At 52.5% G+C, this 17,527-nt stretch overlaps 1 protein-coding gene and 1 long non-coding RNA gene across 23 annotated transcripts in view; one reads left to right on the forward strand and one right to left on the reverse strand.

Annotated features, from left to right (window-relative positions):
• Positions 1-8,692, forward strand: part of LOC149525206 (uncharacterized) — a 219,400-nt gene extending 210,708 nt beyond the window's left edge. For both annotated transcript variants that reach the window (XR_016349322.1, XR_016349323.1), the window contains exon 5: positions 8,471-8,692. This is a non-coding gene — a long non-coding RNA (uncharacterized LOC149525206). The remainder of the gene's footprint in view (positions 1-8,470) is intronic.
• Positions 8,026-17,527, reverse strand: part of BCL2L11 (BCL2 like 11) — a 151,309-nt gene continuing 141,807 nt past the window's right edge. For all 21 annotated transcript variants that reach the window (XR_016349313.1, XR_016349311.1, XR_016349319.1 and 18 more), the window contains one exon: positions 8,026-13,022. Coding sequence is in view for 4 of the 21 variants with exons in the window: in XM_089777589.1 (XP_089633715.1) it covers positions 12,936-13,022 (87 nt within the window). In the remaining 17 variants the exon portion in view is untranslated. The remainder of the gene's footprint in view (positions 13,023-17,527) is intronic.

Here is a 17,527-nt window from a genome sequence, read left to right on the forward strand (position 1 = left end):
TGTCCCAAGCTCTGTGATTGTGTGTGTGTGTGTCCCAAGCTCTGTGATTGTGTGTGTGTGTGTGTGTGTGTGTCCCAAGCTCGGTGATTGTGTGTGTGTGTGTGTGTGTGTCCCAAGCTCTGTGATTGTGTGTGTGTGTGTGTGTGTGTGTGTGTCCCAAGCTCGGTGATTGTGTGTGTGTGTGTGTGTGTGTGTGTGTGTGTCCCAAGCTCAGTGATTGTGTGTGTGTGTGTGTGTGTCCCAAGCTCTGTGATTGTGTGTGTGTGTGTGTCCCAAGCTCGGTGATTGTGTGTGTGTGTGTGTGTGTCCCAAGCTCTGTGATTGTGTGTGTGTGTGTGTGTGTGTGTGTGTGTGTGTCCCAAGCTCGGTGATTGTGTGTGTGTGTGTGTGTGTGTGTGTGTCCCAAGCTCTGTGATTGTGTGTGTGTGTGTGTGTGTCCCAAGCTCTGTGATTGTGTGTGTGTGTGTGTGTGTGTGTGTGTGTCCCAAGCTCTGTGATTGTGTGTGTGTGTGTGTCCCAAGCTCTGTGATTGTTTGTGTGTGTGTGTGTGTGTGTGTGTGTGTCCCAAGCTCTGTGATTGTGTGTGTGTGTGTGTGTGTGTGTCCCAAGCTCTGTGATTGTGTGTGTGTGTGTGTGTGTGTCCCAAGCTCTGTGATTGTGTGTGTGTGTGTGTGTGTGTGTGTGTGTGTGTCCCAAGCTCGGTGATTGTGTGTGTGTGTGTGTGTGTGTGTGTGTCCCAAGCTCTGTGATTGTGTGTGTGTGTGTGTGTGTGTCCCAAGCTCTGTGATTGTGTGTGTGTGTGTGTGTGTGTGTGTGTCCCAAGCTCTGTGATTGTGTGTGTGTGTGTGTCCCAAGCTCTGTGATTGTTTGTGTGTGTGTGTGTGTGTGTGTGTGTGTGTGTGTGTCCCAAGCTCTGTGATTGTGTGTGTGTGTGTGTGTGTGTGTGTCCCAAGCTCTGTGATTGTGTGTGTGTGTGTGTGTGTGTCCCAAGCTCTGTGATTGTGTGTGTGTGTGTGTCCCAAGCTCTGTGCTTGTGTGTGTGTGTGTGTGTGTGTGTGTGTGTGTGTGTGTGTGTGTGTGTGTCCCAAGCTCTGAGATTTCCAGTCCCTGAATCTCATGAAGCGGGTTTTACCCACGAAAGCTTCTCCCCACATAAACCTCTAGGGCGCCACCGGACTGTTCTGACGTGTGTCGGGATTCCGGTTTCTTGTTTATTTTTCGTAATTCCGCTGTTTGTTGCGAGCCTGGCTCCGTGCGGAGGGAAGCCGGGCGCTCGGGTTTTGTCCCCGCTGCGGCTGTTGATTCGTTTGCCAGAACTAAAACAACCCCACAAAGGTCCGCGGGTCCCACCTGCCTTTGACGCAGACACCGGACTCCTCTGCCTGGCTTCTCTGCTCCGCCCAGGCCCGCCGGCCAGGGCTGGCACCAACAGCGCGTGCCGCCTTCACGCCCGGCCCGGAGCGGCGACGCGCTGCACAACTGGCTCGTGCGGCGCCCGGAGCCCAAGCACCAGGGAGCAGTCGGAGCCGGCCCAGGAAAGGCGAGGAAGCTGAAGTCTCCCCCTGGGATAAACTCGCTCTCCCAGGGCCTGATCCAGCTCCTGTTGGAGCCAGGGGGGCTCGGGGAGGCCCCGGGCCCTGGTCTCTAGTCAGGAAGCAGGAGGAGGCGGGAGAGGCAGTGCTAGGAACACAGCGCGCAAGTCCGAAGGAAACAAGTCACGACCAGCCGGTCTCCCCCGAGAGAAGGGCCCTTCGACCGGCTGAGCAGGGAGCTCCGCTGGGCCTCATGCTGGTCCCAGGGGCGACTGGCCCTTTTGCCCCCTGCCCCTGGCAGCAGGCCCGTGTGGGGCTCAGCGCCGTGGCCTTTGATGGTGGCGTGGAGGCCCCCTTTGTGCTCAGAGACCGGAGGCTCTCGGCACTTTTCGGAAGGCCGTCCTGAGCCGGCGGCAGCAGGGGCCGGGGCCCAGCTCTGCTCTGCTCCCCAGTACGGCTGCTCCCTGCCCCTCGCCCCGTGGGCACCCGGGCCGGCCTGGCACCGCCGACAGAGGGATACGCCGACAGCCCCATCCCTGCCCGGATGTTGGAGAGCAGCCTCCTCCCACGCTCCCGCCAGCGCCGAGACGGCTGCCTCCCTTCCTGCCCCCGTTCGACTCTGTGCCCCCTTCGCCGCGAGAGCCTGCCCTGCCTTCCAGCCACCGAGCCGCTCCTTCTGCCGCGGCTGCTTCCAGGGGGCAGGCCTTGGGGAGGCGCCGCGGCCTGGGCGGAGGCCACGCTTGCTGAAGTCAATAAGCGCCTGTGAAAAATGAACCCTGGTTTGTCTCCTGCTGTCTGCCCGGCAGGTGTTTGTGCCGGGCTGGGGAGGAAGTGGGCGAGCCCCAAGGCTGCTCACCAGGCCGGGCGGGTCTCCCTGCTTCCCTCGCGGTGCTTCGGGCCAGGCTTGCTCTCCTGCTTTGCCAGCGGCGTGGAAGGTTTTCCAGCGAGCCGCGACGCCGCGGGGAGGGAAGTGCAGGACAATGCGGCTGGGGCGCTGGGCGCAGACACAATGGCCGGGCGGTGCCGTGACACAGGTCAGGGCTGGCGGCGGGAGCTGTGCTCCCTCGGGAGTGAAGAAGCAGGAAAAGGCGGCTTTTCCCCCTTTGTTCGGAGGGAAACAAAACGCAGCGGCTGGGTGTTTGCTTCTCAGCGTCCCAGCTGCAGCGTCTCGCTTGCTGCGGAGAAATGAGCGAGGTGACCTCGTTGGCTTCCGTTTGCTGCAGATTCCTGCCGTTCTCCAGCTGCCTGGTCCCCATCAGCCGCGCTGCGCGTCTGCAGCCGTGTGCGGAGTCCCGGTTACCTCCTGGCAGGAGCACTGAGCGCGAGGGCGGCCGATGCGTCCGACTGACACGGCGCGGCACCGGCAGCAGAGGGGAACCTCGTGGTCTAAAAGCACATTGGTGACTTCGGCCCTCTGCTCTTAGCTCAGCCCTCGAGCTCATACGGGTCCAGGCTCATCCCACCTGCTCTCGGCCTTTGGTCCCCGTCGGTCGCATTTCTAGCCACCTGCCTCGGTGTGACGGGGGGTTCCCCTGTGGGGTTCCTCCAGCGCTGAGTGAGGGGTGCTGGGAGTGCCCTACCCCTGGGAACTGCCATGGCTCCACCACCTCCCCGGCTCCGCCATACCCCTTCCTGGGGCAGGAGCAGCACGAGATCTCGTTGCATTGCAGGGCAGGGGGCGGCGCGACCTCCCTCCCCTGGTGTTCGCTGCTTAACAGGGAAGGAACCTGGGCTGCTTCTAGGCGTTGGCGTCCTGTCCGGCCCTTCCAGCTGGCTCCTTCCCTTCCCCCAGCCTCGCCAGGGATGCCACAAAGTGTGACGGCAGCGGTGGCCCCTGGGCACGGGCCGGGAGCACACGGCGGCCCTGGCGCCCTGCAGGGGGTGGAGGCCAAGCAGGGTCCCTCACAGCGAGCTGCTGCCCCATGGCCCGTCTTGCCTCGGCAGCCTGGGCCGACACCGGAGCCCGGCTGGCCAGGGGCTCAGCGTCCAGCCTGTCGGACGGGGAGAGCCGCGAGGGACGCGCGTCACAGCCTGGCCGTGGGGAACGGCCTTCCAGGCGCCGCCCGCCTGAGCGTGGTAGCCGTGGCCGGGCCTACGTAACAGCGGCGGCGCCACGTGCGGGTCTGGTATCCCCCATGGGCCCACTGAGAGACGTGGGCCCTGGCCCACCAGGGCGGCACCGTTAGCTCTGCCCCATCGTGTTCCAGCCCCGCCTCCGCTCACCTGAGCCCCTCCCAAAAGGAGCCCGGGTGGTCGCTGCCATTAGCCCCAAAGCCCGGCATCTCCGGGCCCGTCCGCCGCAGAACCCCTGCTCAGCCAATCGGCTCCCTCCCCCGGCGTGCCATTCCGAAATCACCAGCCAATGAAAGGAGGGAGGCGGGCGAGCGGGGCCCTGGCGTGCCGCATGGGGAGAGGGGAGGCCGCGGAAGCGGGACGGGTTCATTCAGGAGCCCGCTGGAGGCCTGGCCCGGGAGAGGCGAGGGAAGAAGCCGCGAGGAGCCGGGCGCTGAGGAAGCCCGTCAAAGCGCACGGCCGGGGCTGGTAGGGGGGTTCACGCCAGGCTGGTGGGCGGAGCCCTGGGCCCCCGCTGTGGGCGTTGTGGGGACTGGCTGGATCTCTCCGGAGACAGGGCGCTACGGACGCCTGCCTCCTTGAGCTGGGGAGGGTCGGAGGCAGGCTGACATCCCCGAGCCTTAGTCCTCTTGGGGGGAAGGGGCTTCACCCCCTTCCTTGATCTAAAACATCCTCCCTCCCCGCAGCCCAGCTGAGACGCAGCCCCCGGCCCTGCCCCCGGCCAAGGGACAGTCCCGCCTCTCCTCTTTTGTCTCTCTCTGGGAAGAGCCTTGTTACCTGCTCAGGCTGGGCCAATGCACGCGGGTGAGTCAGTGGGAATCGCACGGCGCAGCCAGGTGGGGACACCAGGTTGCAGAGCAGCCAGCCCCCACACATCACAGCCGGCCCCGGCCCTGTACCGGCACCCCCCAAACTTCCATCTCTCTCCTGCCAGCCCCGGGCAGGGCAGTGCTGCGATCCCTAGTGCACCGCCAGGGAACGGCAGCTCGGAGAGGCTGGCCCAAGGGCTTGCCCGCTGGACCCACGAGAGAGCAGCCGAGTGCCTGGGCCTGCCTGGGAGCTGCCGCCACGGAGCAGTGATGTGGCCGTGCAGAGCAGACGTGGCCGTGCAGAGCAGCGACCTGGCCGTGCAGAGCGGCGACCCGGCTGTGCAGAGCAGACGTGACCGTGCAGAGCCGTGATCTGGCCGTGCAGAGCAGACGTGACCGTGCAGAGCAGATGTGGCCGTGCAGAGCCGTGACCTGGCCGTGCAGAGCAGACGTGACTGTGCAGAGCAGATGTGGCCGTGCAGAGCCGTGACCTGGCCGTGCAGAGTGGCGACCCGGCCGGGCAGAGCCGTGACCTGGCCGTGCAGAGCGGCGACCCGGCCGTGCAGAGCAGACGTGGCCGTGCAGAGCCGTGACCTGGCCGTGCAGAGCAGACGTGGCCGTGCAGAGCAGATGTGGACGTGCAGAGCAGACGTGGCCGTGCAGAGCAGGGCAGCCGTGCCCTGGGCGGAGCTGGCTGGGAAGCGCAGGGAGTTTTTGCCTCTGCAGATGTTTGACACAATCACAAACAAAATGATTTGATTTGCCAACTTTTCCCGCCCCTGCCCTGGCACTTGGCCACGGAACGTGGGAATCATTTCCCGTTTCAACAGCTGGGGATCCGCTGCCCTTGCCCACATCTGCGCAGCATCTGCACGCTCGGTCTGGTCCCCCCGCGTCTCCAGGGGGCTGCGCCTGGCTGTGTCCCGGGGCCAGGCCGGCACGGAACTCGCACCCTCCCACCTGGGCTCCCTGCCCCCAGCGGAAGGGTGGCCTGTGGGATTGTGGGATGCCCTGATTTCCAGCAGGCTCGTTCTGGCAGGTGGGGAGCGAGCTGGGGGCGGCGTCTGGCTGCTGCCTGACCTGTCTGGCTGAGCGCAGCAGCACTCGCTCCTTGTTCACGCTGGTTTTACAGGCTTGGGCAGAGCCAGCCCCGGCCTTCTCTCTCCTTGCAAGAGGCCGAGCCGCGAGCCGCTCAGGGAGGCTTGCAGAGGCCCCAGCGCAGAGGAAATGACTTGCCCTGGGGGTCTGCTTCTCTGGAGGGGACGTGCGAAATCTCTGGCTCTGCTGAAGTCAGCAGCAAGCCCCCCCCCCCCCGCCTTTGGGGATGGCTTCAGCCAGCCCGGACTTTCGCCGCTGGCCAGAGAGGCCCTTTTCGGTGGCCTCAGGGCTCGCTGTCGCGCACGGCGGGGCCCCGGTGTTGCCAACTCAGGAGCTGAGCCTTAGTGGTTGCTACTTGGCCCCAAGCGCCTGGATTCCGGGGGGGGGGGAATCTCGGCGTTAGTCCCGGCGTGGGGCGGTGGGGCCAACCCTGGGGACATGGGCTTAAGAGCTCAGCTCCAGAAGGCAAAGAAACGCGCCCCCCCCCCCTTTAAAATTCACGGTTTTCCCCCAACGGTCTGGGAGCCCCACTCAGGACGGGGGGATGCCCAGGTGGCACGGAGCCATGGGCTGGGGGGTCGCGAAGCCCCAGGCTGCGGCACAGGGCGACTTGCCAGGCGGCGGTTTGGGTTTCCGCAGGGCTCACTACGCGCCCGGAGCCAAACCAAAGACGTGGCCAATAGAATGGGCAGCTGTGGCCGTGGTGTGGTAGTGACGTTCCTGGCCTGTCGCGCATTCGACGTGCTGTCCTCGCGGTGGACATGGGGTAACTGTGGCATTGTATTACCGGCAGCAGACCTGCCGTACGTGGGGCCGGCTCGTCTCACCTACGTCTTTGTTTTCATGCCCGGAGAGTGAAGGAAGCTATTTGCATAGATTTGCATCTCGATGCAGCCACACCTAAGTTGCTGCCCTCGGCATGGGCCGTGCGTATCCCTGTGGCCCCCGGGGCTCCCAGAGTGGAGTGGCCCTGCCGGAGAGCGTGTGTCTGCCTTGGGGCTCTCCTGGGACACACGGGGTGCTGGCAATGGCCACCTCGGGGCCGTCCCAGCTCCACGCGCCTGCTGGGTGGGGGCAGCCATGGCTGGGGGCTTGTGGGGGGGGGGGCAGGTCGGCATCATTTGACTAGTTGGCAGGAGCAAACGGGCCGCAGGCCCCAGCACCGTCCCTGCCGGGCGGATCCGTGCCTCTTGCCCCGGGGCAATGGGGCCCGTCGCACACGCAGCGGCTGCAGGGCGGGAGGGAGGCATGGAGCTGCCTCTCGAAGGACAGCCAGGGCCTAGAACGCCCTGCGGCGGGCGCGCCCCAGCCAAGGGCCGCTGAGCCGGGAGGAGGGGAGGGGCCAGCACAGCCTGCATCGGCCACAGGGCTGGGTGCAGTGAGAGCCAGGTTGGCCGGCGGGAGCAGCGTCCGTTCTGGGGGGGAGGCTGGGGCCTGCCCCTCATCGCAGGGGTTCAGACCCGCCTGGACAAGCAGCTCAGGGCCAGTTTGGGGTTCCCGGTCCTGCCCCGGCGCCCCAGGTCCCTAAGAGCGTCCTGTGAGCTGAGGGTCCCGCAGCGTCGTCGCAGACCTGGCCAGCAGCACCCACCCACCAAGGACCCCCCTGGAGTCGCTCCCAGCTCGAGTGCGGCCCCCGAGAGCTCCAGGGGCGGGGGTGAGGCATGTCCCGGCGCCCTGGGGTTGTGCCCTGGAGCCCTGATAGCAGCAGAGCTCCCGTCGTGCTGGACACAGGGGCTGTGGGGCTCTCCCTGACGTGTGGGCTGTGCGTCCCACGGCTGCGTTTGATTTCCAAGTCGAATCCCACTGTCATCTGCCCCTTTGTATTATTTTGGGCTCCCGTGCAGCCATAGCACCTGTACCACGAGTGCCCTGCATGCAATTGGTGCCCCGTCTCTTGTAGGCTGATCCAACTCCCACCGAGCTCCCCTCAGGCAGCTGCCCCTCCCATGCCACGCTGCAGGTCCTAACATGTGGGGGGAAGCCGCTGTTTGCAGCCAGCTCGCCAAACGTGGTCAGGGATGCCCGGTTTGTCGAAACCGAAATACTAGATGGCAGGTGTGGGAGGGGCTAGGGTCTCCCTTTCATTCTGCCCTGGAACCGAATCATTTCAAGGCCGCCAGTTTTCACAGAACAGGGGTGCTTGTTCTCCAGCCGCGCCCCGTGTTACTTGTGCGACATGGACAGAACTTGGCTGGGAGAGGGAGAGCACGCTGCTGTCTCCTCAGCCAGTGGTCAGTGGCCAGAGACCACAGGAGGAATTCAGTGCACACCACGGAACCGTTAACAAAAGGCACTCCGGGTGTACGTCTGAAAGAGTGCTCTTCCAAACTCCATTCTGAATACAGGACATGGAAAATGGTTAATTCACAGCTAGACATGCCTGTAAAAGCGAGTGGTACTTGCACAGGTCCATAACCGGGCAAGGGTGAGAGAGCATTAAAACCCATCTACTATTCTGTCTCATCTCAGAAGAGCACGCTATTTTGAATTTGAGCCAAGCAACACTCAGCACAAATAGATGAAAGTTTTATTTATATAAAATTCATTATTAAGAACATAAGATTGCATCTTTAAAAAGCTCTGTAGCTATGTACAGCATATTGCACAAGTCAAGTGGCAATGACCCTGTCAAAAATTCATCAGTGCAAACCACAAGCCAGGCAGGGAAATTGCAATAAAATGCTACATATGCTGGGTCCTATGAAACAAGTTAGTGATTAATCAGTACACAATCAGTGCTTTGCTTGGTTGTACCTGATAAGGAGCTTTGATACAGTAATGAGTGGTCTTGAAACCAGGATGCAAAGTTTACTTGAGAAATCAAAGTAGAAAGTTGTTCTATACGTAACTTACAAGGGCTTCTTGTTGCCGAGGTAACAGTCAGGTCCTGCACTATGTAAACCGAGGGTGAAGGACAGGTGTTCAATATCCTAAACGTGGTTATTATTGCGTTCACAGGAAGCACTGTCAAGTTGTCGAACTGAAATCTACAGCACAATTCCAATGGTCAGCCAGATGAAACAACGCAGCGAGGCAGCCGGTTCAGCATGCGCACATGGACGGTGAGATCGGAAGGCAGTGGATTGGCACAGCGTATTGTTCTTGAAAAAGCGATGAACTGAGAGCCCAGCACCACAGTTTAATCGTATGTTTGAATAAATGGCCAGTGGACCCTTGGGATGATGTTTTGCTTAGAGGGATAAGGTTACTTGTAATGAACTAACGCTCTAAACTACAAAGACTGTGTAGATGGGGCTTTGGTGTCTGACCCAGTTTGCACCTCCATGTCGTATTTTACTTCAAATCTCTGCCTCTATAGACTGTGCTGAATCATTGTGCCCAGAAAGTTAAATGGCCAAAAGGGGGTTATAAGTGATGGATAACATTGAGAGAAACCAAAGTCCTCTTGCCTTTCGGTGAGACTCAGGGTCCTAAGTCCAAGTTTCAAACGCGAGTTAGGCTGTGACACAGCTAAGTCACTTAGGCACTTTTGAACATTTTACTCCGTAACTAAATCTTATTGACTGCACTGAATTAGAAGACAGTGCTCTAAACTGATCAATCACTAATTCCATATATACCAGTAAAATTCATTAAAAACTTTACAGAAACTTAAATAGCAGAAAATAAATATACAACATTTCTAAAGTTACAGCATTATGGAACAGTAGAGTGCATTAATTACATAGAAAAAAGAATCTACAGTATTTACCAAGTTCAGTTCTAAAAAAGGGCTAGAAAAACAGTAATTTACTTATTTATATGCTGTACAAAACTTTACATGACATAGTAAGAAAACATTGCACACAGACATTTGGCTCAGATTATAAGGATAATATGATGCCCTAATCTAATAAATATTAAAACATTTACAATTATTGAATGAGAAAGCATAATACCATATCATACAAGTTTTGTAGGAAAATTTTGAATCTGGTTTCTCCACAACCAAAGAAAATTCTTCATAAAATAGTTTTGGCAGGATAGAGCATGGATTGAGTATATGGAATTAAAAAGAAATTCCTCCACTAACAATGTAGCAAACATTTTATAATGATTTCCCATGTCATATTGACTTTTCTTTAAATCTCAACAACCATACACAAATTTATCAGGGCAGAGAGGTTGCCAGAGCACAAAACCAGTTTTCAATGGTCAAAAACAACGGGATTCTTTTGTTATTTTTTAAAAACATATACTGTAAAAACATCTGCCAGAAACGTCTTGATAAACAAGAGTGCAGAGAAGTCTAAGTCACATGGTGCCAATATCTTGTTCTTTAACGTTCATATAATTCACAGAATTGTTTTTCAATCATTCATTACGCTTATAGTAAGCTAGTCTGAAGCCATGGTGTGGTGGCAAGCCTGTTGCACTACCATGCAAGAGGTAAATGTACAAAGAAAGCACCCAAGTCTCTGGGCCAGCAGAGCCTTACTGAAAGGTGAAGGGAGGGGGAGAAGATACATAGTACTGATGCCAACTCTCCAAAGGGCACTATATTTAAGAGAACTGAAGTAAAGTGCTCCACTTGTAGAAGCGTGTGTGTGTGTGTGTGTGTGTGTGTGAGAGAGTGTGAGAGAGTGTGTGTGAAGGGGAAGGGGGAGAAGTATTGCAAACAGAAAATTCTTTGGTGTGATCAGAAGGTATGTACTGACATTGCAAGTTTCAGAACTAGCTCTGTGTCATGACAGCCAGTGGGACGAGGAGGTTTCAGGACTAGCACCTGAAAGCACAGGGGCAGAGTTCCAAGACGGGGCTAGGTTCCAATAATGTGCAAAAGTTTACTGCAATGCCTAGTGTTGGAACATCCAATTTCTGCCCAATATTTTAATGGCAGCGTGACTCTGATGTGGAGGCATGTTCAAAATGGAGCATGATTGTCTCAAGGACCCTCTGGTCTTAGTCTCCCTTCTGGCTTCAGGGCAGTGAGAACTCTTTTACACTTATGCCGGCTCCATTCATTACATGTTGGAGGTTAGGAATTCCCCCACTACCCTTAGGACTAGTACTTGGTATGATCCAAAGCCATGCTGTCATGGAGATGATCGCCTGCCATCAGCACGATGGTATTTCTGCCTGAAATGACAGCTACAACGCAAGTCACCACTATTTCTCTAAAGCAGTAAAAAGCCAAACCAAACCACCACTGCTTTGAGGAGTGAGGCCAACTCCCAGGAGAAAGGTTTCGCCTACAGAACCAACGCGTGCTTTTGTCCTCTGGATTCACTGCTCTCGGGTAGATTAATGCAACTGGGCAACAGAGCCATGTCTAGAGGAGTCCCTCCACCAGCCACACAGGCAGCTCCAGTGGGAAGTGCTTGAGTGCAGATCATACACGTTTACTTGTCAAAACTTCACACACACAGTGGTACTCGACATACGCTGATGAGCTTACTACTGTAATGGTTTGGAAGGAAAGCGACCATATTTTTCTATGGTGCTGGTGAAACCAGAAATAAAATGCGGCATTTGGAAATAGACTGTAGCAAATAGAAAACCAAATCATGCAAGCTCTCTGCATCACATACAAAAGGAAGCCAGATTCAGAATGCAATTCTGAAGCTCAGATTGGGGTGAATTCTGCATTAATACACTGCACCATCTGTAGGAACCATGCACTCCCCAAAGCAGCTATCATGTAGTTCACCTCTCCACCAGTGGAAACTGCAAAACAAATAACTCATTTTAAACCTAGATCTGTGGCTACAGTGCCCACGCAACAGGCTGGGGGAGGCATTCAAAATCAAAACAAAACAAGGGTTTCTTTCTGTGCAATCCTCTTGGCACTTCTCGGGTCACTGAAGTGGTTACCGAATGATGCATTCTGCTATGTTTAAATACAAGTCTGCAAGTCATGCAATTCGCAGGACTTGTGGTTTCACAGCATGGTGCGTTCTGGAATAACTTCAGTGAACCAGGACGTGGTAGAGGAAGCTCTATAGAAGGAAGATTAAAGACAAGGTAAGTTAAAACTTCTTCCAGGCTGGATGCCTCCCCCAACCTACTGTGTGACTACAGTCAGCTCTTCACGGTGTATCCATACAGCGAGTGCCCTTACAATGGTATTACTGTAACAGGTTGTATTGGAAGTTTTGCTAGAACTGTAACACCCTTCAAAATGGCACTCCTTGGGCTCTCCATGGATATTTATTTGTTCACTTTGGGATTTTTAACCCCCCATGCCTAATTCAAATATTGTACTGTTGCTCTCAAGATCAATGCAACTCAGTCAGTAGGCTGCATGTTCAGCTCTTAACGTTTGTTAGTTCCTCACATTCCTCACAATAGACCTTAAGTACAAAACCAGCTCTAGCAAAAATCCAAACCATTACAAAAACCAGCAATACCAATTAGGGTTCTCAACAGTCACAGTGAAATAGTAAGTGTAAAATAATTTCTGAAGTTATGCAATAGGGCATATTTGGGCAAGATTGCAGTATCTCAGGGACTGCTTTACCCACATACAAATATTTTATTTTTCTATCATAATGCTGAAAACTGGGGATATGTTATAGAACATACAATTGCACCCAGACTCATTTTGGAAGGCGACTTGGTACGGTTTTTGAAGCATCATACTTTCACAGTTAAGCAAATTTGAGATCAACTTTGAGATTCCTGCTGCTAGGGTGGAAGAGGTGGAAGTTTCATGTGGGAGCGTGCCAGGTGCATTTAGCTGCAGTTTGAAATCAGTCTCCAGGAAGCATGCTGGTGTGTGACACACACACACACACACGAGAATTGAATTTAGAGTGGTAGTAGCGAATTACAGGATCACTGGAGTGCTGATGCAAGTCCTTCCACACTTCTTCAATGAGCTTCAATTCAGGATTCTGCCCCTTTTTGTATGAGGGGGCTAGGAATGGAGGAAGAGCACCCATTCTCTGAATCTGGCCCCTCCCTGATGGGGGAAAACATCTGTACATAGTTATTTTAGAACAAACCAAGGCAGCTCTGCAAGTCGCTGGCTCAGTTAACTCCACTGCAGGATAGATACAAGATGAACTTGCAGGTTTCCAGAAAACAGAGTATGAAAAATCATTCCCTAACGTTTGATCGTTTTCCTTTCATATCAGTCTTTTGAAAGTTCAAGACAAACCAGCGTAAACACCACTCTCACAAAGTCCTGCTTCTCAACGGTTTCAGCTGTCCGTCTCCAAAATCCACCATGATGTGTTCCCAGTGATTTCCCATTTTAAAACCCTCTGTCCTCGGATAGCAGATAAAATGAGAGAGTCTGCATGCATCTTTTTCTCAAAGACGGAGTCCCACTGCTCCTTCCAATGCAGCCAACGTCCTTAGGAAGAGGAGGAGGAGTTAATTGCATATACAAGATCTGGAAAGGATACTGCTGCTGCGTGGTGTTGCTGGATTCTGGGGACACGTGAACAGTCTCAGGATGTCTCTTTGTCTGTATCCATTACTGCATTCTCCAAATGAGGCGGATGATGTAATGCAACAAGCGCAAAACAATTTGGTGGTTTATTGCTTGATTATCCAAGAAACCCTGCAACAGAAAAGAAGTTTAGTTTTTCATTCCTGAAGCCGCCATTCCAGAAGTCCCTAGGACTAGCTTACACATTAACAGATTGGGCTGGAACATTGTGCCATTAACAGAATGACACTGGATAAAACCAACAACAAAGAATAGAAAAAATTGTAGAGGAGCAAACAAGTCTGTTTCCTTTGGGAAGTCGGTAAATACTTCCTAAACCACTGTAGGGGTTTCAAAGGAGTGAATCGTGGCTTAGTAGTAGGGATGAAAAATAATGTTTAAAAAATTAACCAGCCCTCCTCCCCCCCATGGCACTTTGGGGCCAGGTGGGCCGCTCCAGCCTGGCTGGGCCCCCTGCACTATGCCGTGGGCAGGGGGGTGTTCGGCCTGGGCTGACTGCTCCACGCCAGGCTGACTATACAGTGGGTGGAGGGCTGCTCCAAACCAACTGGGCTGGTGCATCCCCCAACCTGCAATGGATGCAGGGGGTGCTCCAGCCTGGCCAGGCAGCCAGTTAACTGGTACCCGCGTAAGCATGCTGGTAAGGGTGGTGCTTTCTGCAGTAACCAGTTAACCCTTCATATTCCTACTTAGAGAACTCAAAGTTGATACTGAGGCATTTACTGTGGTCAGATATAGCTTCCATTTCACTAAGTTAACAGGTTAACTTTGCACCTGCAGCACCTACACCAGATGCAACAGGCTCTTCCTCACTCTTTCAGAAACACAATAAGGGTGCATCTACCCAGCACCCTAAACTCGAAAGAAGATATGCAGTTTGTGCTACGCAAATTGCGTATCTTATTTCGATTCTAGTTTGAAATAGCTGATTTTGAAAATGGCATGTCTACACAGCACCAATTTTTGAAATAACACACTATTTCAAGACATCCCTTAACCCTCGAGGAACAGGGGTTACAGGGATGCCGAAATAGCACGCCCGTTATCTCAAAAAATATTTTGAAATAACGGGTGGCTTAAGACGCCGGGTAGCTATTCCAGGATCCCTCTGGTATCCCGAAATAGCCACGCTGTGTAGACTTACCCTAAGAATGCCTACGTTCATTTAGGACAGTGGTCCCCCACAGTGGGGCATGCCTTTCCAGGGGGTGTGAAGGAACATTCGGGGGGAGGAGGGGAGAGAGGAGGAGCTGTATGCCACTCAGCACTGCCCCAACTGTAGCCCTTGACCTCCAACCTTTCATTACAAGTCAGGGGAGCACGACAAAAAGTTTAGAGGGCTACTGATTTTAGCAATACAGCAACCATCATTATATTTACACATTATATATTTAATATACTGACACTAACTCGATTCCAAGATTAGGTATATAAAAAATGGCATGTAATTTGTGAGATTTGGTACAAATGAAAACAATTGGGAAAAAGCCAAGAACATGTATTTTCTGTGTATAACTGTGCCATAGTCCAAATGGTTGACTCTGAAAAATGTTTCAGATTCCCAAAGTGGAAAATCTGGTAGCTGTAATTTATTTAAGAAAACCAGTGATTTGGTGTAATTCATGCTAGGCAGCTAAATAAAGCTAAGGGCGATCGGTGCCAGAACTAATGAACTAGTGAACCTCCAATTGTTCTCAAGTGACTCCACCTGTGTAAACAGCGTTTGGTCAAGGTTTCTAGTCTATGTACGTGGAGAGACATCTGAAAACAACTCTGCTCTTTTCAACTGAAAGTGGAAAAAGTAAAATAGGAAAAAAGTTTACAAAGTGCATTTCGCTGTACAGTAAAAACTCAGTTACAAAAGCCTCAGGAATGGAGGTTTAACTCGGGAATGTTCAGAATTCTGAACAAAACATTACGGTTGTTCTTTCAAGTTTACATTGACTTAAGACAATTTTGACAGGTAATTATGTAGAAGTAAAATGCTGTTTTTTAACACTTAAACCAAACAAGCACAGAAAGTTCTTACCCTGGTGTGTGTGTGTGTGTGTGTGGTTTTTTTTTAAACTTTCCCTTTATTTTTAGTAATTTAACACAGTATCGTGCTGGGGTGGTTGTTGGTTTCTTGTCTCTGCTGCTGCCACATGATTGTGTACTTCTGGTTCCAAACGAGGTGTGTGGTTGACTGGCCAGTTCATATCTCGGAGTTCTACTGTGTGAAATTTTGACTACACTGAACTATTGGCAAGTTTCACGTGGCAAATCTGGAAACTAAGCTGCTGATTTGACACTAATGAAATAGCTGGCATCCAACATCAACACACCCTACCTCTGTGCCAGATTTGTTTTTCATTTCTATTACGTGTGACGGGAATTTGGAAGACATTGTTCCAGTGTGATTGAACATTTAAAAATAAAACACACTAACCAACTCTTTCAATAAAATCAGATTAATGGCTTCATTGTCAGGAAAACTGTGCTAGTGATTTCCTTAATAATATTCTCTGCATAATAAGCCAAAAATGCTGTGAAATGACATAGGCGCTGCCTTTTAAAATGAACATGACCCCTCTTGCTCCGACAGGCAGGGTAAATAATTGCTCGGCTGGAAGCCCTAGCCAGTTCTGCTCAGCACTGGTTTGAGACAGGTTAACTGTAATTATTCACACAAGGCAGTCAGCACCTTTACAGACAGAAAAAACTCCACAGCAGCTGGTGCAGCTTTCTCCAAGCTGTCACCCGGGCTCTCAAGCACTTGCTTGACAAAATGGGTATGCGATAAGGCCAGGGCATTTCCTCTCTCTATCTCCGTAACAAGATGGAAGGAAATCAGTTCTCTGTACGCCGTGCCTGCAAAGGCTTGTAACCACAGCACACTTTTTTTTTAATCTTTTACATACAGAACTGATTTTGCTCCAGTTTCAGTACGGGCTCGTCATAAGTTTACTGGAATAAATTTAAGGTTTTATTTTCAGTTAGGGCAATAAATACGCGTCAGTTCCTTCAACTGACTCAAAAGAAAGAATAAGCTTCCTAGAGTACCGGCTCTATGGAGCAGGAAGCTGAGTATCTGTGCCATTAACTAGGACTGGCAAATGCCGAACAGGGCTGGCTTGGGTTTGTTGTTAAAGGAAATGGCTGGAAGTTTATCTGTAAAGGAAAAACTCTTCAGATTTATGGGCCTTTCTTCTTCGGATTTATGAAGGCGGCAGATGGTGAACCCTACTTAATTGGGAGAGGAAATTCTTTTTGTTCAGCCTGTCCATTTTTGTTCTTTGAATGAAACATGTATCAAAACTTAATCACAAGGTGACTATCTAGCTTTCTGTCCCTCCCTCAATACCTTTCCTCTTAGAGTAAGAGTTTAAATAAGCTTTTAGTCTACACTCCTGGGTCCTCAAGACATGAGAAAGATAAGAAAATACAACACCCAATTTTTGTAATATTTCAAAGGCAAAATAAAACTGGTTTTAAAGCCAGTCTATAATGTATAAAGGAGGCATGAGAAAACATTTTGAAGGCCCAAATATTTTATTTTCTCCTCTTCAGGCCCCCGTGGGGACAAGATACATAAAGCCACAGGAGTCATTCAGCCATACTGCACTGCAGGAGTGGAGCCTCAGCTTTGAGAGAGACCTCAGGTTTCTCTCTCTGTAGAGAGGTTAAATCAACTTGGCCTGAGGGCCTTTGGTTAAATGGTAGCAGAACCCTGGGTATGAAGAAAGGGGGGGGGGTCCTAGATCTTACTCCCAAAGAAGGTGGCAGGGGCTAGATGGGAAGGATGGAACCACAGGAGCTTGGCATGTTCAAAGGGATAAGAAAGACGGAGAAGCAGCAGAGGGACTGGGATGGCTGAGGTCGGAGGAGGCCAGAGCCAGTAACCCAGCAGTGAAGGCGTCGATCCTGCTTACATGTGTATACACCATCAGGCTAACTGATCCTCTGAAAATGCGGTTTTCCAAGGAGTAGCTTCCCTGCCTTAATCTAACTGACATGAAATAAGAGTCTGGAATTTCATTCCACATATGCCAAAATACCCAAATGAAAACAAGCCAGGGCAGCTCAATCCGGGAAGCAGGTGTGTAGGAAACAAAAACAGACCGTGACGCCAAGCTGCTCCTTCAAAGCCATGTCACGAGCACCCATTGTTATGCTTAGCGATGCATCCTGCTTGGTTTCGAGGTATGAATGACTAAGTCAAGAGCTGAATAAAAATCTATTGTTAAATAATCTCAAGACCAGATCACAGCAGTTTACTCCAGTACACAATCTTTGCACACCAATCTGATACTCTTAACCAATCAGGTGCGCAACAATCTGCCAAACTAAAGTCTAGGAAAACAGAAGGGAGCTAAAAATAAGAACACTAGATTCCCACCAAACCCCGGTGCACAGAAGTAGGGTTAGGCAGCCACTACTGGGAGGACCAAGTAAAATTCCAGTCAGAGATGCAAAAAGGCCTAAGTGAACCAGCTCCCCTTCGGCTGAGGGCAAGTGCATTTCCAGTGCAAAGATACGGCCGTCTCTCCCATGGTCTACACGCACCACATGAGCAGCAATCCCAAGGCACAGGGAGAGTGGCTCCTCTAAGAGGATTCCTAAAGTGGGAAGTGACA

The sequence above is a fragment of the Pelodiscus sinensis genome, chromosome 3, assembly GCF_052426305.1.
Source record: "Pelodiscus sinensis isolate ZL-2025 chromosome 3, ASM5242630v1, whole genome shotgun sequence".
NCBI classification, from domain to species: Eukaryota; Metazoa; Chordata; order Testudines; family Trionychidae; genus Pelodiscus; species Pelodiscus sinensis.